At 36.9% G+C, this 27,575-nt stretch overlaps 1 protein-coding gene across 1 annotated transcript in view; it reads left to right on the top strand.

Moving 5' to 3' along the window:
• Nucleotides 1–27,575, top strand: part of acvr2aa (activin A receptor type 2Aa) — a 164,968-nt gene that overhangs the window by 107,119 nt on the left and 30,274 nt on the right. Inside the window, 1 exon segment of the mRNA XM_069934990.1 lies at nt 21,401–21,555. Within this exon segment, the coding sequence (XP_069791091.1) occupies nt 21,401–21,555 (155 nt within the window).

Genomic DNA, 27,575 nt, shown 5'->3' with positions numbered 1-27,575 from the left:
GCAGAAAGTATGACCTATGAAAAGCGATCTCCTGGGTGAAGTTGAGATTCCAGATGAGAATGGAAGCAGCAAAGAATACCCGACAGCTGTGGCAGGGCCGAAATTACATAATCTGCTATAAAACCAAATCCAGCCAAGCTTCACTTCCAGAGCAGTTCAATACATTCTGTGCTTGATTTGACAACCAGAACAAGGAAAAAACACTGAGCGCCCCCATGTCCCTTGATGATCCTCTACTATCAGTATCTCAAGATGATGTGTGGGCTGCCTTCAGGAGAGTGAATTCAAGGAAAACACCTGGTCCTGGTGGAGTACCTGGCAAGTACTGAAAGCAGATGCTGAACAACTGACCAATGAATTCATGGATATCTTCAACATTTCTCTGGCAGGGTGTGGAATCCACCTGTTTCAAGCAGGCCTGAATCATTTCAGTGCCCAAGAAGAGTGTGGTAATCTACCCACCAGTGGTACTCACATCCACAGTGGTAGTGTTTTGAGAGGCTAGTGTTGAAGCATATCAGTTCCTGTGTGAGCGATGCCATGAATCTGTTCTAATTTATTTCAGCAACAGGTTTACAGCAGAAGCCATCCACTGGCTTTACCCAAATCCCTAGAATACCTGGGCAGTAAAGAGGCATATATTAGGATGTTCTTTATTGACTGCAGTTTGGCATTCAATGCCATCACATGCCTCAACTAATAACTAAGACCAGGGCCTCTCTACCCCAATGTGTAATTGGATCCTAGATTTTTTCACCTCCAGACCCCAATCAGTGCGGATTGGCAAGAACAACTCCACCGTCTTCATCAGCACCTGAGCTCCACGGAGGGTACTTAGTCCGCTGCTCTACTCACTTTACACCCTTGACTGTGTGGCCTGATGTGATAACAACAGCATTTACAAATATGCTGATGATACCACAATAGGGTGGCAGTATAAAAAGGACGACACGTCAGCGTGCAGGAGGAAGGTTGAAAACTTGGCTGAATGGTGCAGTAACAACTTCCTCTCACTCAGTGTCACCAAAACCAAGGTGCTGATTGTAGACAAGGAAAACAGATGTGTATGATCCAGTAATCATTGGGGGATCAGAAGTAGAGAGGGTGAACAAATTTAAATTCCTGGGAGTCACTATATTGAAGAGCCTTTCCTGGACCCAAGCTTCTAATATCATCGTGAAGAATGTACGTCAGCACCTCTATATCCTTGGGAGTTTACAGAGTTCAGTATGATATCTGAAACCTTGTCACACTTTTATAGTGTAAAAATCTGCTGACTGGCTGCCTCACAGCCTGCTATGGGGTCACCAATACATCTGAGTGGAAAGTCCTACTTACCTTGTTAGCCGGCATCCTGGGGTCCATCGGCTAGGTGTAGCCATCTTGATTCCTGTGCGCATTAGTGGTAGGTTCCCATATTGGGGTTCAGTTGGCGCATGCTCGGGAGTTTGGGGCGCAAATTCAGGATTGTTAGTACGTATTATGGCAGTGTCGACGAGGGATGGTGCGTCAGGCTTGCATATTTTTTGACCGTTAACACAGACATTTTATTATCACAGATTTACTTATAGACCATTTACATTTTGAACTTGACTACAGATTATTACTGCACACATAGTTATTTATCGATATTTCATAGAATGTAAAGAAGATTGTTACAAGTTTTGTATGTTAATAAATACACATTTGAAACTTATCTGAATTTGTATTGGATTAAATCAAAACGCATCACAAACAAGAGTCTCACCTAGTCTCCAAGTGGTTTTTATGGATAGTAGTCATTATAATTAGTCAACAAAAAAATTATTGTTGGAACAGAAAATAGGAAAATAATCCCTCTGTTTTGGAGTGATAGTGAAAATAATAGTGGCCATCTTGGAAATACCATGAGCTAGTTGCAGACCACATTCATTGGTCCGAGTGTCAGCCAGAGAGGAGTACAAGCTTCTAATCTTGTAGCAGGGTGTTCTGTAGACAAATTGGTAGAGCCATTACTTGAAAATCAGCGATATTATTGGCAGATGCTGTGGTGGAAACTCGCTTGTGGACAGCAGCACATTACCGCCATCAGAAGCAGTAGGCTTACATCTGCGGACTCCTGCATATCTTTTTTGAATGCAGGATGGATTTGCTGCCACTAGTCCATTGGCAACTGTTGAGTCAGGCTTGCGTTGTGTGTGGTTGATGCTCGAGCTTGACAAATGGTGGAATAAGATGAGTAATATGGGCCACAGTCACCACTGGTGTCATTGTGGAGGTGCGATGTATTGAAGACATGCGGATTGCAGATTTCAGAGCAGAACTGAAGCGACTGAGTTGAGATACAAATGGTGTCAAAGATGTTCTTAAGGCGAGACTGAAGCTGGCAATAGAAGAAAAGGCAGCTTTTTCCTTGTTTTTTCCTTGAAAAGGCAATAGAAGAAAAGGCCCATTACTAAAGACAGTATCATTGCAAATGGCTGAAGGTGTGTCACCAAATGGTGATGAAGAGGATGAAGATGCAAAGGGTGGATAAAGAATTAAATATTGAAGCAACATCTGACACACAGGAGGAAGTTCAACCATGTGCCAAATGTTGGAAGCAGAAGAAGCAAACAAAGTTTTTCTAGGTTGAGCTCCAAAGATTCCCGTACTTAAAGTACTGCATCTGCATGTATAAAGACTGAGACGCAATGGCCACTCTTCTTGCACAATCAAAATTGCTTAAGGATAAACATATCTGAGAAGAACAGGAGGAGAAGATAGGGGGGAGCTAAAGAGGGAAAAGGATCAGCTGAAGCTGAAAACAAACATTGCTGCTAATAATAATAAGGATACGAGAAGGCTCAACAGGATCTGGTGTTTGAAATAACTTATCTAAAGTGTATGATGGTATAGAGTCATATTTTGCAAAAGAACAACAGGAAAAGAACCATTTGAATTGAAGAAAGATTCTTTTGCACCACAGTTACAAGACATGAATATACATGCCCTAATCTTCCAAAAGCACAGTGTTACCCATCCACAAGCACCAGTGGTAACAACTGCAGACAGAGCTGTGGCTCAGTTCTGGTAAATCGCCACAGCCCTGACATCAGAAATATGGGAAAACCTGCACGGGTGACTTTTTCAGCCACATTACCTACTACAAGCTGTGGTTGAATAGAGTAATTTACAGCTACGGAAAGGCAAAATGAAATTGCTGCATTGTTAATCCAGCTACAGTCTCTCTCTTTTTCCAAGAAGGAGATTCAGCTTTTTGATTGTGACGCACTTCAGTTGCAAGCGTTCATTAGATCCTTGGAACGCAATATTGAAAGCAAGATTGTCTTCATTATTTGGAGCAGTTCATAAGAGGACAGCCAAAGGAACTTGTAAGGAGTTGTCAACATATGCCCCCAGATAGAGGATTCAACACAACTAAGTCTTTACTACAGGAACATTTTGGCAACATGCATAGAATTGCTACAGCTTATGGAGAGAAGGCTCTTTAATGCTCATCAATAAAACCGATGACATGAAAGCTCTACAAGCTTACACCCTTTTTCTAAGATTATGTTGAAATGGCATGGAAGATATCAACTACATACAAGAGCTTGACATGCCTGGTAATATGCTAATTATCCTAAGGAAATTATCCTACCGGCTGATGGATATATGGAGAACTTTGGGCTGTGATTGCTAGAAAAAATATGATCAAAGAGCTACCTTTAAGGATATGCTAGATTTCGTTGAATGGCAGGTGTACATTGCAACAGATCCAGTGTGGAAATATTAAAAACACTCCAATGGTAAGCAAAGATGTAAGGAGGTCCCACTTACAGCCTCATCCAAGATTAAAAGAAAGTAACGGTGACAGTTGCAGATAAGGAAAGGATAAAATAACTTGAGGAAAAGGAGAGTTTGCCTGCTGAGAAGAGCTGTTTGTTCTGTGAAGGTGGACATGCTCTGGAAATGTTTTCATGGTTGGAAAAGAAGGAACATAATGAGAAAATCGCTTTCTTAAAAGAAAATGGAGTATGTTTTGGCTGACTGTAAAGGGAACATCAGCAAAAAGTGCAAGAAGCAACTTAGCGGCAAAATATGTGGTTTGAAGCATCCCAGAATGCTGCATATCCACGAAAGAAAGAAAGAGACTGAAAAGGAGCAAGCAAAAACAAAGGAAGCAGCAGAAAATAGTGTTATAGCCTCGGTTCGGACAAGTGGTCTTACTGGGGCTGGTGAGGATCATTGCAAACTCCCAATAGTGTCTGTACAAGTCAAGACCAGGAAGGGGAATACAACAGGGAAGAAAGTCAAAGATTCTATTGAACACTATTGGTCAAAGGAAGGTCATTGAAACTAGCATTGTTTCCAGCTTAGATTTTACTGGAATGCACAGCAACAAGACTATGCCTGTGCACAAAGGAAACATCGCACATCAAAACATATCTGGTGGTCTTATCTGGAGAAGGTTTAGCTGCCTGGAATTCGTTCTGAGATAGAGATGCTGATTTGTTCAGAAGTGCCAAAGGTTCTGGAACCACTAGAAGTAGTACGGAGTGTGGGAGATGGATCTTGCGCTATTAAAACCATGCTTGGTTGGACAATTAATGGACCACTAGGAGGAAAGGATGATATTGTTCAGGAGCGATCAACAGGATTTCGGTTGTGAAACTTGATGAGCGTTGGGAACAGCATTTCCAGACAGTAAATAAGAAAACCACTCCTGAAGAAAGCAGATCAATGTGGAAAATATCAAAGGCATCTGAACCAAAATTGAAGAATTTTTTTTCCTCAAAAATAAATGAAAATTATGTATTGGAAGATGCTGCAATTACCTCTGGTGAATATTCCTATATAACTAAATCTGAATCAGGACTAAAATAAATCACTGCAAAACACAGAAAATTGCACTGATGGAATAAAGGAGCATTTGGCTGCAGAATTGGTGCCACTGTCTTCAGAGGACAAAATGTTGAAAAGGGGCTTGGAAATATTAGATAAAACAATTACCAGAAAGATTAATTGCAGATAGAATTTGTGACGTCAGAGAGTGTAAGAAAAGAATAACTGCTGAAGAAATGAATGCAGATCATTGAGAAAGGGGATTCAGCCTCATCAAGATGCAAAAGATTTGGAGGAGGAGATTCATATTTTGAAAGAGAACAGGTTATTGGTTAATAATACAAGGCAGTTGAATCAATTAAAGGCCCAGCTAATAACATTGCAGAAAAAAAAAGATATTACACTTCAGCAATGTTAGAAGTAAAATGAAGAAATTCAGACATTTCGAGTTTACGACAGCAGGGCTGACAGCAGAAGTACCAATCAATCACATGACCTTTTCACTCCAGGTCAAGTGACTAACTTCTCAGAAGATAATAAGAATGTTAATTTCTTATCAAAAGAATACAGGGAGAATCTAATTAAAAATCTAATTAAAGGCTTCAAAATAAACTAACTGAAACTGAGACTGAATTGGAAATTGCAAAATTGGATATGGAATTGCAGGAAAAGGCAATAGAAGCCATAGTGGCTGAAAAGGCTGCAGTTCTAGTTTAAGAGATCTGAAGGAGCCATAAGTGGAATCAGTCTACTTCTTTACAGAAGGATTCTACAAATGCTGTGGCAGTTGATTAGTTTGAATCTTACTTTATCTATAACCAACTGCAGAAAAGAAAGTAAAAGATGAGCAAACCTGTTGCGGGAAAAAAAATCTTCAAAATTTGATTCTAAGAGCTCAAATTCTTACTATGAGGTGCAGAATGCTGAAGAAAAGAAGAAATCCAAGTGACAGGCTGAAGAGGTAACTCGTGGTAAACAAAAGGAAAGCTGTGTCTTTTCTGTTTAAGGAAGGTCTGAGGTTTCTGGTCAATGTTGTAACTCAGGGACGCAAGTGTACTCTGGATCAAAGATTCTTTATCTTCCAAAGATGATGTCATTATTTGAACAGAGCATTCGAGTTCTTCAAAATAATATATGGTCTCTATTCATGAAGTCAAAAGAGAGCCATTTGAAATCTTGGGAGTCTGTACCACTGATCAGCTAGATCATATTGAGAATTGCAAACCAATGTTTGTTGAAGAAAATGATCACTTTGTGGTTAAGACACTGTCAGAAAGATTTTAAAACCCAGGACAGAAATGGTCTCACATCAGACGCAACAATGTCTGCCTTCTGCATGACACGGAGGAACTTTGATAAGTGCAAACTGAATTTATTTTGTTGTTTTTATTTGCTCACTACACAGGTTACAGACTTTACTGGTCCAGAGTGATGGTAAAGATCACTCTTTTTCAAGGCTCTGTGGTGGTAACCTCTGACCTAATCAAAGAAGAAAAAGATCTGTATAATGTTTGAATGGTGTGTTTGATTGTTATTTATAATTGATTATAAAATTATGTAATTATTATTTGAGACATTCTGCCTCATTATAATAATTAGGGTCAGTATTGTAGGGGTCAAATGTGCATACTTACCTTGTTAGTCAGCATCCCGGGGTCTTTAGGCTGGGCGTGGCCATTTTCGGTTGACGCATGAGCAGTGGGTTCATTTATTGGAATTCGGTTGGCACATGCCCAAGAGTTGGGGGCATGAATTCGGTATCATTAGTGTGCATTGAACAATATGGCGGTGTAAATGAGGGAGGGTGAATCAGGCTTGCATACTTGTTGTTTACCATTAACACAGATGATTTGTTATCATGGATTCATAGAATGTTTACATATAGAACTTTACTACGGATTGTTACTATGGACATAGTTATTTGTAGACATTTCATAGAATGTTAAAGAATATCATTTGTGTGGCGTGGCGTGGCAAGATGGTGTAGGACAAAGATGCGGGGATTCACCTCTCCCCGACTGGACTATTTTAATGCCTGAAATTTACAGAATGTAAAAACTCAACAAGTGTGTGAGACAGAACCTTAATTGCTGAAGTTACAGGAAATTAAGAAAGGGAAAGGTCAAAAGTCAAAAAAGTTGGTTTTTAAAGTGGTAGAAAAAAGTGAAGAAACTAGGCCTACCTTACAGAAGAAGCATCAGGAACAATTTAGTATGGATCCGAAGTCCCAGAGGACATCTCCTGGGAGGTTGGAAGTGAAGTCGGTGTCTCCAATGCATGGAACTGCTCAAGATGGCGCTGATACATTTGTCCTGGTGTCAGGCCGGGATGTCTGCAGGCGCAAGATAACATGTGTGGACGAGGGTGGCTAAGATCACGGGACGAGTCTGAAAGCATGGCCGGCAGCATGCTGGTGCACAGCGATGTGCTGTCATACACCCGCTACCGTACTACAGGTGCTCTGGGCATGCGTGCGACCTTGTGCGTGTGTGAAGTCCTGGATCAGTTCCAGGTTGCAGGGCAACGAGGTTGAGAGGGGTTCAAACCCATAGCCAGGCCACTAGGGAAGAAATTTTAATGCCCGAAGAAGAAGAAGAAAATTTGGAATTTTTGGACGAAGAAGATCAGTAACTTTGATGGTGGCTGCAGAAACAATTTAAGGTAGGCCCAGAACTACAAAAATGGCTTTACCTTTTAAATCCATTACTTCACTTGTTTTAATGAGCCCCTCACTTGGACCTGATGTAGTTACTATGTTTGAGGAGTTATCAAAACAAAATGAGAATATTATGACCTATATGACCACTAGTTTCCATAATATAGATTAATAATTTGCTGAAGTAAAAGGAAAAATGTGTGGAGAAATTGCATCTATGAAAGTGGATCGTAACAAGTGCTTGACAGCAGTTGATAAAATACAAGATAAATTTTAAGAAGATTGAGGATAGAATGGATCAGATTGAAGACTCGTTTACAGGATGGGAAGCTCAAATGAATGTCTTTTTGCAGAAAATTGATTCACTGGAAAATCAGAGCCGACAAAATAATGTTAAAATAGTTGGACTTCTGGAAGATATTGAAGGATCAGACCCTACGAAATTTTTTCGTATATGGATTCCAGAAATGTTGGGGATTGAATCATTTCCAGACAGTTTGGAATTGGATAGAGCTCATCAAACATTAAGAAAATCTTTCCCAGGTCAACCTCCAAGAGCAGTTTTAATTAGGTGTTTAAGATATCAGGACCGAGAGATGATTTTACATCTTGGGGTACTGAAAGCCTGTGTTGCTCAGAACCCTATGATGGTTCAGGGTAGAAGGGTTTTCTTTTATGCAGATTTAAGTCAGGAGGTTATACAGAGACGTAAGGAGTACAATCCGGCTGAGGCAGTATTGTGGAAGAAGGGATATAAATTTGCATTTAGATACCCGGCAGTATTGAAAGTCTTTTATGGGCAATATCAATCTCAATTTCTTGAGAAGGCTCAGGATGCATTAACATTTGCTAATTCTTTGCCAGATTACAAATTGAACCACGACTTGTCAATGAAACCTTCGGTGAATATAGTCAAGACCAAGAAACGGAATGGGATGGAAAGGTTGGAAACTGTGCAATTGATTGACGTGGAGGAGGACACTCAAACTCAATCTGGACCATAAGATGACTGACTGTACTTTTTTTGGAGGTCCTCTCGGGGGGAGTTAGATGCCCCTGCTGATTTCGAAGTCAACTGCCACTGGCGGTATTGACCACATCCAGTCATCAAGGGGGGTACTGCTTTTGCAGTTTTTTTGTTGAATTAATTTGGTTGGGGTTTTTTTTTTATATATAGAGTTTTTTGTAGTATTTGGGTTTTTTTTTGTAATTCTAAGTTTTATTTTTATATTAGTAGTTTTAGTGTGGATTTTTTTTCGGAGCTTTTATTTAGCGTAAAGGTTAGCTGTGTTGGGTGCCACTCTGAAGGGAATAATGAATAATTTGAATTTTGTGACATTTAATATTAAAGGGCTTAATCATCTGAAAACAGAAACAAATACTGGGTTATATTAAGAAGGTGAAGGTGGATATTGCATTTCTACTGGAAACTCATGTGACTGAGAAAGAACATTTGAAGTTGAAACGAGATTGGGTTGGTCATGTGATTGCATCATCCTTTAGCTCTAAAGATAGAGGAGTACCAATTTTGATACACAAAAAAGTGCCCATTATTTTGGAGTCTTTCTCTGCCAATACAGGTAGAGTGTTGAAGATTAACTGTAAAATATTTTCAGAACCTTCGACTTTGATGAATGTGTATGCACCAAATGAAGATGATGTGCAATTTATTACGGGCACATTTTTGAATTTGAATCAATCAAATGAGAATATTTTGGTAGGAGGGGATTTTAATTGTTGTTTGTATCCATTCTTGGTTAAATCTCCAAAGACTGTGAAGAAAACTAAAATGGCTAAAAGAATAACGGAGTTGATGAGAGGATTAAATTTAGTGGAAATATGGAGGTGGTTGAACTTGACTGAAAAGGATTTTTCATTATACTTTGCCCGACATGATTCATTTTCAAGAATTGATTTATTTATAGTATCGGCACAATTGCAAGGTAGAATTACTCATGCTGAATATAAGAATAGGATTGTGTCTGACCCTTCGTTATTGTTAGTTTCTTGTCCTGGCTTGGAAGTGCCAGAAACTACTTATAGCTGGAGATTTAATGAAATTTTGTTAAAGAAACCTGAATTTCTTAAATACATAAGAGATCAGATTGCTTTTTTATCCACAAACAAATGCAGGTTCAGTACAGAGTAAATTTATTTTATGGGATGCATTAAAGGTGTATTTAAGGGGTCAGATTATTAGTTATACAGTGAGAGTGAAGAAACAGTATTTGGCAGAGAGTCAAAATCTAGAGAAAGAAATAGCAGTGTTAGAGAAGAAATTTCAGAAGAATTTAACTGAGGATACTAAGGTACAACTATCTTTTAAATTAAAAATACGTTGCAATACTTTGCAAACTTATAATTATGAGAAAATGATTCAATGATTGAAACAAAGTTATTTTGAGCTGGGTGAGAGGGCTCATAAGTTTTTAGCCTGGCAGCTGAAGACTGAACAAGCATCTAGAACGATTAATGCAGTTAGGAAGAATTCAGAGATAACATATAAACCACAGAAAATTAATGAAGAGTTTTATACATTTTATCAAAATTTATATACATCTGAAGGTACGCAAGATATGGATCAGATTGTGTCTTTTCTTAACTAATTTAAATTTACCATTGTTAAACGAAATAGATATTAGGGAACTAGATAGTTCATTTACTGATCTGGAACTTATAGGGGCACTGCAATCTATGTCCAGTGAGAAATCTCCTGGAGAAGATGGATTTACAATGGTTTTATAAAGAATTTTATGATTTGTTATTTCCTGTATATACAGGAGTATTAAAACAAGCAACAGAAACAGGTTCATTTCCAGAGTCCTTTTCAAAGGCATTAATAACAGTTATTCCAAAGAAGAATAGAGATCCATTAAAAGTGACTTCATATAGACCAATATCTTTACTGAATGTGGATTATAAAATTGTGGCAAAGGTATTAGCAAATAGATTGGCTAATTTTTTACCAAAATTAGTACATGTGGATCAAGCAGGCTTTATCAAGAATAGATATTCAGCCGATAATATTACTTAATTGTTTACAATAATTAACGCCTCAAGACGACAGCTTAATCAACCAATGATATTAGCATTAGATGCGGAAAAAGTTTTGATCATGTTGAGTGTAATTTTTTATTTAAGGTGTTAGAAAGATTTAAATTTGGACCATTTTTTATTAGTTGGGTTAAGGCCTCATATACCAACCCTTTTGCTCGGGTGATGACAAATGGACAGGTTTCGTCTGCATTTAATTTGTCTAGATCAACTAGACAGGGTTGTCTATTGTCACCAGCTTTGTTTGCTTTAGTAATAGAACCCTTGGCTCAAGCGATAAGACAAGATATTAATATTAAGGGAATTACAATAGGTGAACAAGAGTATAAAATTAATCTGTTTGCAGACTATGTGTTGATATATCTATCTTATCCTAAAGATTCTTAAGAACCGTTATAAATTTTGTTGAATTGATATGGGATGATTTCAGGTTATAAAGTCAATTGGGATAAAAGTGAGATATTATCAATATCAGATGAAGATTATACAGATTGTAAACAGTTTACTAAGTTTAGATGGTCTAATAAAAGTAAGTATCTTGGAGTGATAGTGGAAGGAATAATAGTGAATAAAGAATACCAAAATTTATATAGTTTAAATTGTATACCGTTGTTAAATAAGATTAAATTTGATTTAAATAGATGGAAAGATTTGCCATTAACTTTGATTGGATGAGTTAATTGCATTAAAATGAATATATATCCTCATATTCAATATGTTTTTCAGTCTATTCCAAGTGTGGTACCGAAGAATTTTTTTAAGGAATTAAATAAAGTAATCCATTTGTTTTTATGGAAAGGTAAGTTGTCAAGAGTTTCTATGCAGAAGTTGATATGGAGATATGATTTAGGTGGACTTCAGCTACCACATTTTCAGGATTACTATGAAGTGGCACAATTAAAATTTAATAATATATTGTTTGATATTGATCAACTGCCAATGTGGACAAAGGTTGAATTGGATCAGATTTTTGAAAATAAAATACTTCAAATTATATATAAATGGTATCCTTCTCTTTTGCAAAAGTATAAATTGCCAGTATTGAGACATTTAATGGACACTTGGTAGCAGTGGGATCAAACTATAGGAACTAAAGGTAAAATTTCAGCTAAATCACCATTATATCAGTACAAAATAATTCCTTTTTCTTTAAATAATCTTTATTTGAAAGATTGAGAAATGAAAGTTGTAAAATTGGTGGAATATTGTTTTGAAGCAGGTAGGTTTCTTTCTTTTAATAGATTTCGAGAGAAGTTTGGTATTTCACCAAATTCTTTTTTTGCTTATTATCAAGTTCGAGATTTATTGTTAGAAAATTTTGGATGAGAATTGGTGTTACCAGGTCAAACGAAATTTGAGATATTAATTGCTGATAAAGGAAAGAAAGGGTTTATTTCGGAAATGTATATGTTATTACAGGAAAAGATGAAAAAGGTTGATATATATAAAATGAAGGACAAGTGGGAGAAAGACTTGATTATTACTTCGTCTTGGGAGGAATGGTCAAATATGTGTGTTGACAAGGTTCCAAAATTAATTAATATGCGATATAGTTTGGTTAATTATAACTTTCTACTTCAATAATATTTAACCCCTGAAAAGTTGAAGAAATATGCTTTTAGTTCATCAGACTTGTGTTTTAGATAGGTACTTTCTTACATTCAGTATGGGCATGTACAAAAATTAAACCTTTCCGGGGAAAAATTATAAGGCTTTTGAGAAACTTGTTTAAATTGGATTTGCAACTTGATCCGTTGGTGTTTTTATTGGGTTATATGAATACATTAATGACAGGACTGCGCTTGGATAAATCTCAACATGCATTTATACATTTAGGATTGGCTGTAGCAAGAAAATGTATAGCTATTACGTGGAAAAATTATGTTGAATTGAATATACAAAGATGCATGGGTTTGGATATTAAATAAGTGATTGTATGTGTGATGTAAAGGGTTGGCACACCAAGCAGTAACCATTAATACCCAGTATTAATTTTTTTTTAGCTCCGAGGAGAGATGGGTGGGATGGGATTATTTAGGTGGGAAGTGGGGGGAGGGAGGGGGTCGTAAGGGTTTTTTTGTTAGAATTTTTCATATGTAGGTGTTTTGTAAAACTTTTAAATAAAATTTTCAAAAAATGAATATTGTTTGTGTATTAATTAATTAAACATTCGAAATTCATCTGAACTTGTATTGGATTAAATCGAAATTTGTCACAAACAGAGCCTCACCTAGCCTCCAAGCTAAACCAATAAAAGGTAGTGGACAGTCCCCAGTACATCACAGGTAAAATTCTTCCCACCACTGACAAAATTTACATGGACTACTGCCATTGGAGATCAGCAGAAATGATCAAAGTGTGGCGGCATGCCACTAGGCAGTCGAACTGGCCCTGCTTGTAATACACGCGGTGGGGCAGCTGGCCAAAATGGCGCCGTCGGGGTTTTCCCCTTCTCAGTACCGGGCTCAGAAGGCCACGCTGAGGGACCACATGATGCCCAAGTGACGTCGGCGCCCCCCAGCGTGGTTCTCAGCCAGGTCTGGGCTGGGTGTATAAGTCCAGTCTGGCAGCCAGCAATAAACCAGTTTTTTCTGCTCACTGAGCTCAACCCATCTGGTTGTGTGTTCTTTCAGTAGCAGTATAGCTGCTGCTACAAAAGATCCATTCCACCCAGGTCATGCTCTGATCTCGCTGCTGTACTCAGGAAAGAGCTATAAGTGCCACAAGGCTCACACCTCCAGTTCAGGAACAGCTACTACCCCTCCACCGTCAGACTCTTCAACAACAAATTCAACCAGGGACCTATTTAAAGACCCTTACTTCCGCACTTCATTGACTTTTTTTTAGAAAAAAATATCTCTGTATTACACAGTAGGTTGGTTTACATTCATTATCTGTTTACAGTTCTTTATTTGTTTACATGTGTACATTGAGTATAATTAGGGATGGGTGATTCTTTTTGGGAGCACTAATAATACAAAATCATACAGAATGAGTGCTTGTATTGCTCTTGAGTATAGCATACAAATACAAGGATCCATGAATGTAGCAGCACAGGAAAGTAACGTTGATCGAGAAGGCAAGGGCGATACTTGGCCACAGCTGGAGCGTTTAGTTCTGATTGCCTCAATATAGGAACTGCGTGATTGGAGTGGTGAAGAGATGCACCATGGAGAGGCCTATGGTCAAGAATTTTGGTGTGGAAAATAAGATAGATTGGAATAGGCTGAGCCAGATCCTCTTTGAAATACATAGAATTATTAGGATCATAAGTAATGTAGGTAGTGAGAAACCTGATTCAAATCAGAAGGAATAGGTTTAAGGCAAGTTTTAGGAGGTGTAGAGTAAAATAATTTCACCTTGTGTGATTGGAATTTGCAGCCTGAGGAGCAAGTGGATGCAGAGACTCAAACATTTTAGATGTATCTGGATGAGCACTTGAACTGCCAAAGCCTATAAGGTTTTGGCAAATGTTCTCATCTAGATACATGAGACTCGCTGCTATTCTAGCAGACAAGAGGGTTAAAAAAAGGTGGTGCAACACCTGCAAAAGAGCAATGCCTCTGAAGCACGTGGTTTACATGCTGAAATTTTTAAATGCTTCATGGTTTTAAGCTGTTGATGTGATTCATTGCTGACATTGTTTCCGATCCTTGATCTTTTTTTATTGAACTTGTGCTTCATACTTCCAACAAGCCCCTTCATGGAAGGCGAACAAGGTTACTGTTCAACTTTCAATGCCTTTTGGCTCAGAATTCACATCAATCTTTGCACTGTGGATACAGACATTCTTATTTCTGTGAATGTTTGGAGGCTGAGCACTATTGATTCATTTCTGAAACGTATGAAAGATTGAACATTGCTGTGAACAAGATGCACTAATCCTATGCCAACTTCCTCACCCCTGAACAAGAAAGTCAAAGACAAGACTCTGGAAAATGTGAATTTTGTCCTCAATCTTGGGAATCACATTTTGACATTGGCAAACATTTACAGAATTTGCAACTGTTTCCAGTGTGTCAGCACTATCTTTGGCCATTTGTGGAGAAAATGTTTTTAAACAATTAAATATCAATTACTTAGCTTCTGATCTGATGCTAATCTGACATCTTCCGGCATGTTCCATGGTACAGCAGGAATCTCAATGCTCTGGACATGTACTATCAATACTAACTGTAAAATCCGTACAATTCATTGGTGGACTAGTATCATTATCTTTCCCAAACCATAATTCTGGCATCACATTTTTCATCATATTCAAGCACTTCTGATGGGTGGCCTATATTGTCTTCATGAGGGATACCCAAAACTGGTATTCTGTTTTACATTCTTCTCTGGTAGATTTCCAAGATGACCTTAAAACATTCAGAGAAAATCTGTAATGTGCTCATTGACCACTGTGCTCTGTGATCACTCCATATTGAGGAGCATTGCAGAAGACGCAAAGGATTTAGTTTATTCTAAAGTGTAATGTCTTCCATGTGGCAGATTTTGTGAATCCTGCACAGTACTTGACAGCTGCAGAACTGGAGTCATTCTTGATCGCTGGGTTCTGTTTCAAAAGATAAACTAGTTTTAAAAAATGTTCTGAGAAATAACTGAAGTAGTTAATACAATCAATCAAAGCATGGAAACCTTCAATTTCAGAATTGTACTCAGCAATAAATGGATAAATATTACTGTTGCTTTGTGCTCTGGCTACTTTTCATGTGGTTATGGGTGTTCAGCATCAATAAATTCTCCAGAATATTTGGATATGCTTTGTCATAGAGCTACATAATTATTCAAACAATGTTTGTTTTGTGGATTTGATAACTATTATCAGCAGTGCAATTTCCAGTGATGCTGTATGATGATGAGATTCAAAGCAGCGTGTTTATCTCACCTCGTGATGTAGCTTCCATAGAAGTTTGTAGAGAAAACCAAGTACTGATTCAAATGTCCTTGTAGCATTGTTAGTCTGTTCGTAAGTGATTTTTCTACTTTCCAAAGAATGACTGAGGTAAGAAAATGTTCTTCAAAATTCTGAGGAGTTAAATTTTAACTTTTTTTATTTTAAATTGACATATTTAAATTTATTTATTTATTTTTTTAATTTCGTCATACAGCAGATATTGTGACCAGGTTGCTTAGTTTAATTCATCTAGTTTGAAAGAAAGGTACCAACAGTGTTGTAGTAACGTTAGATGTAATATAGGCTTTTGATAGAATCGAGTGGGACTTTCTTTTTAAAACACTTGCTAAATTTGGAGTTGGTTAAATATTTATAAATTGGATATAAACACTATATAAAGGTCCAAAAGCAAGGGTTGTGGCAAATGGTGTTATGTCGGACTGTATTCAATTGATTAGATCAACTAGACAAAGCTGTCCATTATCGCCCACTCTTTTTGTATTGGTAATTGAACCTATGGCCGAATTAATTAGAAAAGACCCAAATATTAAAGGTACTAATGAACATAAATTAAGTTTATTTGTGGATGATATATACTGTATACCTGACTGATCCTGAAAGATCATTATGTAAATTACAGCTACAATTAGAACAAAACAGTAGAGTGTCAGGATACAAGGGGAATTGGGATAAAAGTGAAATAATGCAATTGACATTTGGTGATTTCACTCAATGTCAACAAAAAACAAAATTTAAATGGCCTGAAGGGGGCATAAAATATTTAAGTGTTCAGATTGACAGTCAGTTAGATACTCTTTATAAAATTAATTATGGGCTTGTGGCGGTACACATCCTCATGGCAAACCAGCCCCGCTTGTATTGCCACATGGTGGGGCAGCCATGGGGAGATGGCATCGTCAGAGGTTTCTCTCTGACTACAGCATCCCTTCCAGCGCGCACCCTGGGCAGCGATTATGATGCACCAGGTGACTGAGCTCATGCTGCCCTTAAAGGGGCGTGCTGAATTTGAATAAAATTTGACGTTAATGACCCTCAATGTGGTGGTTGTGTTTCTTCCACCACTCACACCACCACAGGCTGTTGTTTCAAAAAAAAAGAAGCAGATTTAAAAAGGTGGATTGATTTACCAATTACATTAATAGGTTGAGTAAATTGTATTAAACTGAATATTTTCCCTAGGGTGCAATATCTATTCCAATCTTTGCCTATTGCCGTACCTAAGAAATTCTTTAACGATTTAAATAAAATTATATGAAAGTTTTTTATGGAAAGGTAAGGTGCCAAGGATTTATATGGAGAAATTGATTTGGAGGTGGTCTACAACTTCCTAATTTTGAATATTATTATAAAGAAGCCCAACTGAGATTTCTTTCCTCCTTTTTTGAAGAGTGTGGGTTAATACTGAAATGAATAAAATAAGTGAACAAAAGCCTGAAGAGGTATTATACAAATGGAATGAAACATTATTAACTGGGGAAGTAGATACACCAATTGATAAGAGTATGGCATAAGGAACATAGATTGATGGAAATGAAGGGATACAGATTAGCACATATGCCATTGGTACAAAATAGATTGATGCCTTTTACATTGGACAATAGGAATTTTATTGACTGGTCAAAGAAAGGATTAAAGTTTGTAAAAGATTGTTATCAAGGTAGGCGTTAAATGATGTTTTATCAGTTGAAAGCTACTTATGGAATACAAAATACTACAATATTTGGATATTAACAATTAAAGGCCTTTTTAATGAGAGAATTTGACTTTGCTATATTTATTACCACAGGATGATGAAATTAAAATTATTGTAACTAATCCAAATTTTAAACAGTTTATAATCGGTTATGTATCTTTTACTTTTAAGAGGAACTAAGAAAAAAGACTTTCATAAATCCAAGCAGAGGTGGGAAGATAATTTAGGTATAGTTATAAATGATAAAAAATTGGGCCCATATATGTCATGACAGTATGAAAAATACAATATATGTTAGATATAGAATGGTTCAATATAATCTCTTACATCAGTTGTATATTACACCTCAAAATCTTAATAAGCTGAAATTAGACCTATCAGATAAAAGTTTTTGATGTAAACAGGACATTGTTACTTTCTTACATTCAACGTGGACATGTCCTAAGTTGAATTCCATTTGGACAAAATTGATTTTTCTACAACAGGTAATAGGGACTCCACTTCCACGAAATCCTATACTATTTTTATTAGAAGATATATCCAATGTTTACCTGGAGTGTAATGTGGATTGGTCTCAGGAGTTTTTAAAGATTGCATTGGCAGATGCTTGTAAATGTATTACAGTTTCAAGGAAATTAGAAACCGATCTAGCATAAGAGTTTTGGCATAGCAAAATTTGAAGTTGTATACCTTTGGGGAAAAAAATGCATGTAATTTAAGGAATAAGTACGGAAATATTTTGAGAATTTGGTTTCTAGATATGCAAAAGATTGGTGTGGTTACTTTATAATTAATCAGATTAGGATTATCAGTTAATTTTGGATTAATCTGTCACACCCTGGCCTCATCTTATGCTGTAATATGTTTATTTTATGTTATTTCATATTGAAGGTATAATTCACATTTATTACAATTTTTAAAATTTTTTAATACCTATTATGTACTTATAGTTAGGTGGTGATTAATATATAATTTTACATTGATATCCAATATTATTATAAGATTAATTCTTTCTCTTTTTTCTCCTTCTTTCTGTTTTCTTTCTTTCCTTTGGGGTTTTTTCTGTGGGAGGAGTGGGTGAGGGGGGAGAAAAATGAAAAAAAGAATTTGTTTTTTCTTGACTAGATTAACTTTGACATGTTTGTAGTTTTGATACATGTGTTAATAAAATAAAATTTGAAAAAAAAAGTGTCAGGTTCAGTGGGTTCAAAGAGAGATAAGTCTGGACACAAGGGTTTGCAATCAAACATAACTTTATTAACACAACAATTAATAAGTGAGACAATACATAAGGAAGCATGGCAACCAATTGTAACAGGAAACAAGCAAAGAAAAATGGTAGACAAGTATTCATTTATACACCCTCCCAGACCCCTGAATAAGGAGAGATGAATCTGGTATCACTGCACCCACAGGAGTATTCACATGCCCTTGGAACCCCGATCAGTTGAGAGTGGCAGTTCTGTTGCCAGTATTGATCGATAGTAATTTAAGATGTAGCAATATCATGGCTCAGCTTCAGTGCAATGTGCACCTTACCCGCGACCCTTCCAAGCGATGTCTGCAGCAGTGACCTGGCATGGAGTGGTGACCGAGGTGAGCACCACAAGGCAGAGAGAGCGAGTGTCCTCTTTGCTTGTGCTCAATACAAGGCTCCAGACAACAGGGACTCTTGAGTGATTTGAACTAGGTGTACACTTGACCAGTGGCCTGAGCCCAATCTTAATTGGCATTCTACCTGCAGTTTTTATTGTTGTCTATAACTTTGTAACTGAGTGGAACAAAAATTATGCCATGTACTGTCAGGTGTGTGACTTCCAAATGAGTTTTAGGTGGGGAATCCACGTGACCACCAGCAATAGGCAGGGAGCCTCCCCCACACACAACGACATAAATAATAAATCGTGCATAAAACTTTGTGGGCAACTTGGATCTGATCCTAAATCAGTCAGAGTGGTCTTACTTTTAATCTTCCAATATGTAGTCTCAGAAAAAAAATTCTAATTTCAGAAGTCCCAGGTATGACTTGAATGTATATTATAAGTCAATGTTTCAGGTGATTATTGCTGAAGTTCAATTCAAGATTTAATTCAGTGTATAGTAATCTATTTTGGTGCTAAAATTATGTGAATTGTTTTGAAGTAAGAATATAATTATTGCAATTTTGTTTTCCAAAAATCGAGGGCCTTGCTTTCTCTTCGGTGGTACAAAATAATCTATTTTAATTTTTCTATCTTTTGTTGCATAGTTTAATTGGAGAAATAATTGATACTATGGATATTTAAACCCAAGATTTGGAGTGGCACGGTTAGCGTAGCTGTTAGCTCACTGCCGTTACAGTGCCAGCAATTGGGACTGGGGTTTGAATCCCATGCTGTCTGTCAGGAGTTTCTACATTCTTCCCGTGTTTGAGTGGATTTCCTCCGGGTGCTCTGGATTCCTCCCACCATTCAAAAATGTACAAGGGTGGTAGGGTAATTGGATAGCAAAGGCTCGTGGGCAGTCAGTGTTTATTATTGTGCTCTATATTGTAATATTTGGCATGCTCTTTCTTTCTTTCTGATTTTATTTTCCATCCAAAAGCAAATGCAAAATATTTTCCAAAGTATGGTATAAACCAGTGGTTTTCAATCTTTTTCTTTCCACTCACATGCCACCTTAAGTAATTCCTATGCCAAAGGTGCTCTGTGATTAGTAAAGGATTACTTAAGGTGGTATGTGGGTGGAAAGAAAAAGTTTGAAAACCACTGTTTTAATCATACCTAATTGACTCGTTATGTGCATGGTTTCATAACTCCAAAGGAAATGGGCCAATGACAATTTTTCTCAAACAGAATATTTCAGTAACAATTTGGTCTGGAGCAGTGACCCTCAACTTTCCCTTCCCACTCACATACCACCTTAAGAAATCCCTTACTAATCACAGAGCACCGATGGCATAGGAATTACTTAAAAGTATATCAGTGGAAAGAAAAAGTTTGAAAACCACTGTTATAGATTAATTCAAAGGAATGTCAAATCTGGTAAGCAATTTAATTATTTTGGGAAGGTAACAAGGAAGGTTAGTAAGAGCATGGAATTAATATAATTTTCATGGATGTAAACAAGTTCTTTGATAAGATCCCATCAACATGATATGCTGGTCAGAAAAGTACCTTCATAGATTCAAGAGAGAATGGCAGATTGGTATTCCCTAAATCTTAATTTTTTATAACTTTGCTTTTTGATGTATAAATGAATTGGACTTAAATGGAGGATATTTGATGATGTACTTAATATTTAAAAAAAATAGTTTGGTTGGTAGATGGAAATCTCTTGATTGCAGGATAATGAAGATGGTTTGGTCAGCGTTGGGGAAAAAAACACATTGAAATTAAATTAATCCCAGAAGTTGAATATTTGGGAAATTGTAGTAAGTAAAGGAATGAATAATTAATGAGAGGGTAGATGAAAATGGACATTGTGCGGTATGTCCACAAATTACCAGGTTAGGCAGATAAAACTTCACTTCACCAGTTGATGCATGGATTGAACATGATAGCACTGAGGGTGTGTTAAAACTGTTTTAGAACTATGTATAATTCTGGTCACCAGCCTTTCGGGAAAGGTAAAGGGATTGCTTAGATGAAGCACAAGAAGCTGAGGAGAGACTATCAAATTGTACAAAGTTGAATACTCATATGGAGTAACTAAAAAAGACCCAATTTTCATTGTCAAAGGGCTGAGAACCAGACAGATTTTAAAGTTATTGTTGGAATGTTTAGGGGTAAGATGTAGAAGCCTTTTTACTTTGTGGATTGGTTTGGATTTGAAAGGGTTTTATAATCAGAATTTTTTTTTTAGAAATGAGAAATGGATATGCTTGACAAGCTTTAACCTGCAGGATTGTAGATTTGGTACTGACAGCTGAAGTTGTGTTTGGGGAGCTCTTTGATCAGCCCAATCACCGTCTCCTTGTATCTCTGATAATTTTTCTGAATAATTTTGTTTGTCTTGCTCTTTGCATATTGATATTAATTGAATTTTATTGTGATATGTTTAATTTAAGTTATTATTAAATTTGTTAAATATGTTTAGATCCGGTTCATAATTTCATTACAACTGAAGTCGTGCATCAAATATGAAATGTGCTATTTGCCTTTTTTTGAATAATTTCAAACCTCATTCACTCTGGTGCTGAGACTCTTAAGTAATTAAATCATTTGATTTTCCTTTGTGGGCATGGCTGTAATTTGCATCCTACAAAACCCTTAATTATTTTTTTCTTTTTCCACAGCAACATCAAATCCTGTTACATTGAGGCCACCACTCTTCAATACCTTGCTTTATTCACTGGTACCCATTATGGGATTTGCTGTGGTTGTGTTGTTCTCTTTCTGGATGTACAGGCATCACAAGTTGGCATATCCACCAGTACTTGTACCCACTCAGGTATGGCTCCAAACTTGTTTTGTTTCTGGCTTCTTTTTAACGAGAGCATGCAAAAATGGTTGTAATTATGTGCATTGATGCACCTGACGTGGGTTTGTGTCTGACTAGAATACCGAGCAGTAATAATTTTGTACAATTTCAATTGCAGCCAGACCCAGAAATTATTGACATGGTGAACTTTTCCAAATTCATGACCAGTATTACAATGAAACACAGTTTTGCACTTGAATTAATAATTCTTGAAATCGGTATCCACGTCTTTATTAATTTTCTCTCATGTAAAATATCTTTTTCATTCTCTGGATCGTTCTTTTGCCAAACTGCAACCAGCTTTAAAGATTCAGAACCAACTTAAAAAGGTGTTGAATTATGATGTCAAAAGCACATTGCTTTGTAAAATCAGGTTTAGGTGCCAAATGGTTACTCTTATGTGGATATTATTTCGTGTAGTAAAGTTGAAATGGGTGGAAATCTGAAATAAAGACAGGAAATGCTAGAAACAGCAGGTCAGACAAGATATGGAAGGAGAAACAGTTAATATTTAAGTTTGAGGACCCTTTGTCAGGTCTTGGAAAGAACGGCATGGAACAAAGGGAACATTTTTGACAGAGTGATATCTGCTGGTGATATGCTGCAGGTGGTCATTTGGAGAACACAATTTAAGGAGAACAAGAGGTATGAAATGAAGGAAGTGGGAGAAAGAGAACACAAGTAATGGAACACAAAATGTATAAAAATGCAGAGCTGTAGGAAATGCCTGTGCTAATGAAGAGAGGGTAATGCCTGACCCAAAAGCATTTGAATACCAACAGAAAAAGCGATTCACCTGAGAATGTGGATATCCAGACCAGAAAACTGCATTGTACCCAGATGGAAGTTGAGGAGCTGTTCTCAAGCTTGCTATTACAGTGCAGGAGGCCAGAAATTGAGGATTCAGAGACGGAATGAAGAATTCCAGTGACAGGCAATAGATTTGGTTTCTCTAATGTAGTGAGCAGCAAATTTGGTGCATATGATGAGAAGAGGAAGTGAATTGCTTGTTACCTGGAAGAAGAGTTGGATTCAATGGAAGGTGGGAACAGAAGAGTTGCATGGGCAATTGCTGTGAAAAGGGAATTGTTGGAAGATGGAAAAGCAGAGTCACAAAGAAAACCACTTTGGCCTGCTGAAAGGGAAGGAGAAGAGAAGATGTGTTTGGTGGTAGAATATCACTGAGTACTTGAAGTTGTATTGAATTGGTTAATTATTTATTGTAAATTTGCTGCTCTCAAAAGAACTCAGTCACAAGCTAACTTAATTTCTTCTCAACATCTGGAGCAGAATCATCATTATTTGTTAAGTTGGATAGCACAGGTAAAATTCTGTCCATATTTGTATACCAGGGTGACCCATTTATAAACTTCCTTACCTTTTCACCCTTGATTGTTCTTTTACAGGAGGGCTGTGTTATATTAATTGAAATGATGGGACTCTTACCACTTGAAACTGAAAGCAGAACTGAGTGATTTTAAGAAATAGGAAATGGGTAGAGATCTGAATTTGAAATAAAAATCAAAATAGCTGCCAATTCTAAAAGAAAATTCCATTAATGTTATAATTGTTATTAGCTTTCTGTTGATACAGCATGCATATAGCCCCACCTTTTGTAAAGTATTTTTCAGCATTCCTCATCCAATTATTCCATTCTTCATGCACATGATCTTTAAATGGCTTGTTCAAGCAGACATCTAGTAGTTGTAATAGAGAAGTCAAACCACCTGGTATAACAGCAATCTCAAGTATTATTTTGTGTTAATCTATTTTTAGTGTTATCAGTCAAATGACTGCGAAACATATCTGAGGCTAACAAATCCATTCCTTATCGATTACCAGATTTTTCCTATTCATGAACTTTTGGGAAAAATGTAATCTTAAAATTACACATTGGTGGTTTAATGTGTGCTTCATGTCCATGAATGAACAAAATCTGTAATTTGACAAGTTAGGATTAAAATTGTAGGGTGTTAGTGCCCTCTGCTGTTCAGAAGAGCAGATTCATGTAACCCAGTTACTGAACAACATTTGCAAAAATGTACTTTGTTCAAGTTTGATTTTTTTTATTTACAATTGCTTTTAATTATTTTGTTTTTAAACATAGTGCATTTTCAAAGTTAAGATATTTTGTTGGTGTGGAGAATCCACAAAAATATCTTTTCCAGCAAGCATTGTGAACTGGAGGACCAAATTGATGACTTTTTATTGATCCAGATATCCCACAAAAATTAAGTAATGCTACCAGTACTAATCAGACAGCAACTTCCCAAGTAAATTTCAAGATGCACATTGGGAACTTCTTTTGTTGTGTGGTTTCTCCCAAAATTATAGTGCAACAACACACATGAAACGAATGAAAATGCTGTACTTACAACTTAATATGCTTTAATTGAAGAGGAGATATGGTACGTCATTTGTGAATAAATGTTTAATTTGTTGTCAAGTCCTTGTTTTAAGAACAAAAAAATTCTACTTCAGTAAATCTTGGAAAAACATACTGTATTTTTTGGTGGATAAGATGACATTTGAAGCACCCATAAAGAAGGTTGTCCTATAGGCCAGATACAAAAAAGTGACCTTAAAATTCTACTCAAAATGCCACTTGATTGGTTCCATAAACCACCATAAATAAATGCTGCTGTGATGTACACAATTTTTATTTTGCACTAAAATTAATTACTAATGTGACATTAAACCAATAAAAGATTTGTAAAATAAAAAAAAAATCAAGCACATTTAAAATCCTTGAAAAATCACTAACTTCATTGTTTGAGGCAAAGAACTCGGCAAGCACATCTGGAGTCTCACTGTTTACACTGTCATCATATGGGTCCCAGTCTGAATCTGTTAAATCAGCCTCGTCGTCAGCATCCCACAATAAACCATCCTCCATACCATCCATTGCACTAGAGATGACACACTTTTTGAAAAATTTTATTACAATCTCTACTTTCACTTTATCCCATGCTTTGATCACAAAATCATACAGAACAAGAAGTAATGCAGCACGCATATCCCTGCACCTCCCCCCCCCCCACCTTTTGTAAAGGATTTTTCAGCATTCATCATCCATTTATTGTTCTTCACACACATGATCTTAAAATGGCTTGTTTAAGTATACATCTAGTGGTTTCAATAAAGAAGTCAAACCACTTGGTATAACAGCAATCTCAGTATTATTTCATGCTAATCTGTTTTTGGTATTATAAGTTAAATGACTGAGACCAACAAACACCGTTCCTTGTCATATTACCAGATTTTTTTTCAAGTTCATGAAATGGTTGAACCTGCCTACTTTACCTTTTAAAATCTCTATTGTGTTCTGGGTGTGACCTTGCCCATTTCAGTGCCTATGCTCTGATGTTACAGAATGTAGCAATCCTGCCTCTGTTCCAGTTCCTATCCTGCAACATGATTTTCTAACTCTGATCAATGAGTGATTCCTCTTCTCATTGAACATTTTTTCTTTGGCATTTTTCTTTAAACATCTTTATTCCTTCTCCACTCTCTTACCATCTTTTCTATTATGTCAAATGTCCTTGCAGGAGTACAGTTAGTCGATTCCTTGGGCACTTCAATGACTTTTAACTTAAAACTTGCTTCATATTTTCTTCTTTTTGCTGGTGGCTCCATGATAACAATTTGATTAAGAAAAAATTTAAACTGGTTAAGATGGAAGCTACCAATAGACGGAACCGTGAATCACATTGTGACAGTGCTTCCTCTCCAAATGGCCATGCCCACCAGCTCAAGTCAACATGACACCAGCCATGTCTACATACAAATGGTACTGATATGTTTGGGGGTTGTCTTATACCACCAATATAAGGTAAAACTATGAAATTCAGACTGAAATTAGGGTCTCATTCTTATCTGAAGATCGCCTTATCCACCGAAATAATACAGTAATTGTTTCTATTTTCAACTGTCAACTAATCTAACCCTCCTTTCCTTTCTTTTTGTGCACTTTTTGATTTGGCATTGAATTGGCCCTTTACACTTTCCAGTTAAGACATTGAGCCGCTTGATGGTTCTTAAATAATGGAGTCATAATGGGGAAAATTATCTTGGATCCATCCTATTTATGCACTTCATTCAGGACCCCACTTGGCTTCCTCTGGTCCAACAAAAACAAGTCTTAACTGAAACATTTCATCCCAGGCAACATGGTGATGAATCTCCTCTGCAACCATGATACTCTCAATCACAAGCAAACTGACAAAAAAGTCAATGGTACAACCAGGTAACATTGCCATTAACCTGATTACCAGTACCTGGTCTGAGCTTTGCAAAGACCTTTTGATCCGAACCTTATCATGGGCATACTCCAGACATTTGACCAAAGAGGTAAATTCCATGGGTGACTGCCTATTAGAATTAATTAAGGCAACACTTGACTGAGGAAGCCATGGCCAATCTAAGTGAGTGAGCATCGAGGGGGAATAACATTAATAGTCCACATAAAGAGAGTGGTTGTTGCTGTCCATTGCCTCAGGACATTATAGCACCTGGGGCCCAACCAGCTTCATCAATGACTTTCATCCCATCCAAGTATTAAAACTGTACAATCATCAGCCAATGTAAAATTATATTTTCAGCTTCTCATCAAATAAATCACTGCATATCTGCATGCAGCAAGACCTTGATGATGTTGATGCATGGGATGATTTGACAAATTGTATTGGTGGAACAGTACCAGACAATGGCCATCTCTAACAGGAGAATATAACCACCAACTCATCATTGAATTTTCTGTCATCAACATACTTGGGTGTCATAATTGATCAGAAAGTTAACTGAACCAGCAACACACATACTATGGTTACAAGAACAGACCATAGGTTGGATATCTTCCATTAGGTGACTTGATTCCTCACATCTCAAAGCCTTTCAGCCATCTGTAAGGTGCAGGTCCACCTGCATTCAGTTGCTTGGATAAGTGTAATACATCACTGAAATTTGTGATGCAGCTATAGGATATATTAGGAAAACAAACCTTATGACAGCCCTTATAGCTAAGTGTTTGAATGCATGTGTAAAGATGTCCCACTGGAAGTGTTCAGGGCCTGGTGGTGAACACAATTGGTCTCCTTCAGGAAGGATAGGCTTTTGATAGAAGTGCCATGAAGGTTCACCTGCTTGATTCAGGAGTTTGTGGGCTCAATAACTGACCTGGCTCAGGACAGGCTCTAATCGTCCAAAGAAAACCAGAATCACCCACAACTGTATGTTGACGGGCAGAAAAGATGTGGCCACTTGCTTTTCAAGTGGTACAGAAGGATCAGCTGAAGTTGTGACTGGGTGCTGGCCACCAAAGATTGATTATCAACATGTACTGCTCTGGGAGAAAATTTTTCAGGAATTCCAGGCATACACATGGCCTTATCTGAAGTCATTCAATGGAACACCAACTTACTTGCCCTACCACACAAGCAGTAACACTCTTTATTTTTCCCAAACCCACAAAGTTCGACAAGTAATCTTTTTGCTATTTTGATTGCTGTTGAAGAATTAATGTAATACAGTTCAGAGTATTTACTCACAAATCTTTTTGTGAACAACAAAAGAAAATAAATACTTGTATTAAGAATATTTGGCATAATTAATTCTTAACAATTATTTAATATGCATAATTTATTGTGCCCAAGAAAAAATCTTCATGAAATTATATTTGTTGCTATACTCGTGATGTAGGGACATAGCAAGTCAGGCACCATCAATGATGAGAGGAACTAGGTTAATGTTTCAAGGGGTTGATTTTTCCAACAGAGTATTTACAACATTTTTCTTTTTCATTTTTGGGTTTGGGCTCCATTGATTTATTCCCCATCCTGAGAAGATGTTTGTGAGCTGTTGCCTTGAACTACTGCTTCTCCAATGAAAACACAGTATATTTAGACCTTGTGACAACAAAAAAATCAAGTGATTAAATTTCTGACCCAGGATACTTCCAACATCCACTGTATGTTGTAAAAAACACTGCATGT

Source organism: Narcine bancroftii, chromosome 4 (assembly GCF_036971445.1).
Source record: "Narcine bancroftii isolate sNarBan1 chromosome 4, sNarBan1.hap1, whole genome shotgun sequence".
Lineage (NCBI taxonomy): Eukaryota > Metazoa > Chordata > Chondrichthyes > Torpediniformes > Narcinidae > Narcine > Narcine bancroftii.
The sequence above is the reverse complement of the archived record's forward strand: the minus strand, read 5'-3'. Positions and strand labels throughout refer to the sequence as shown.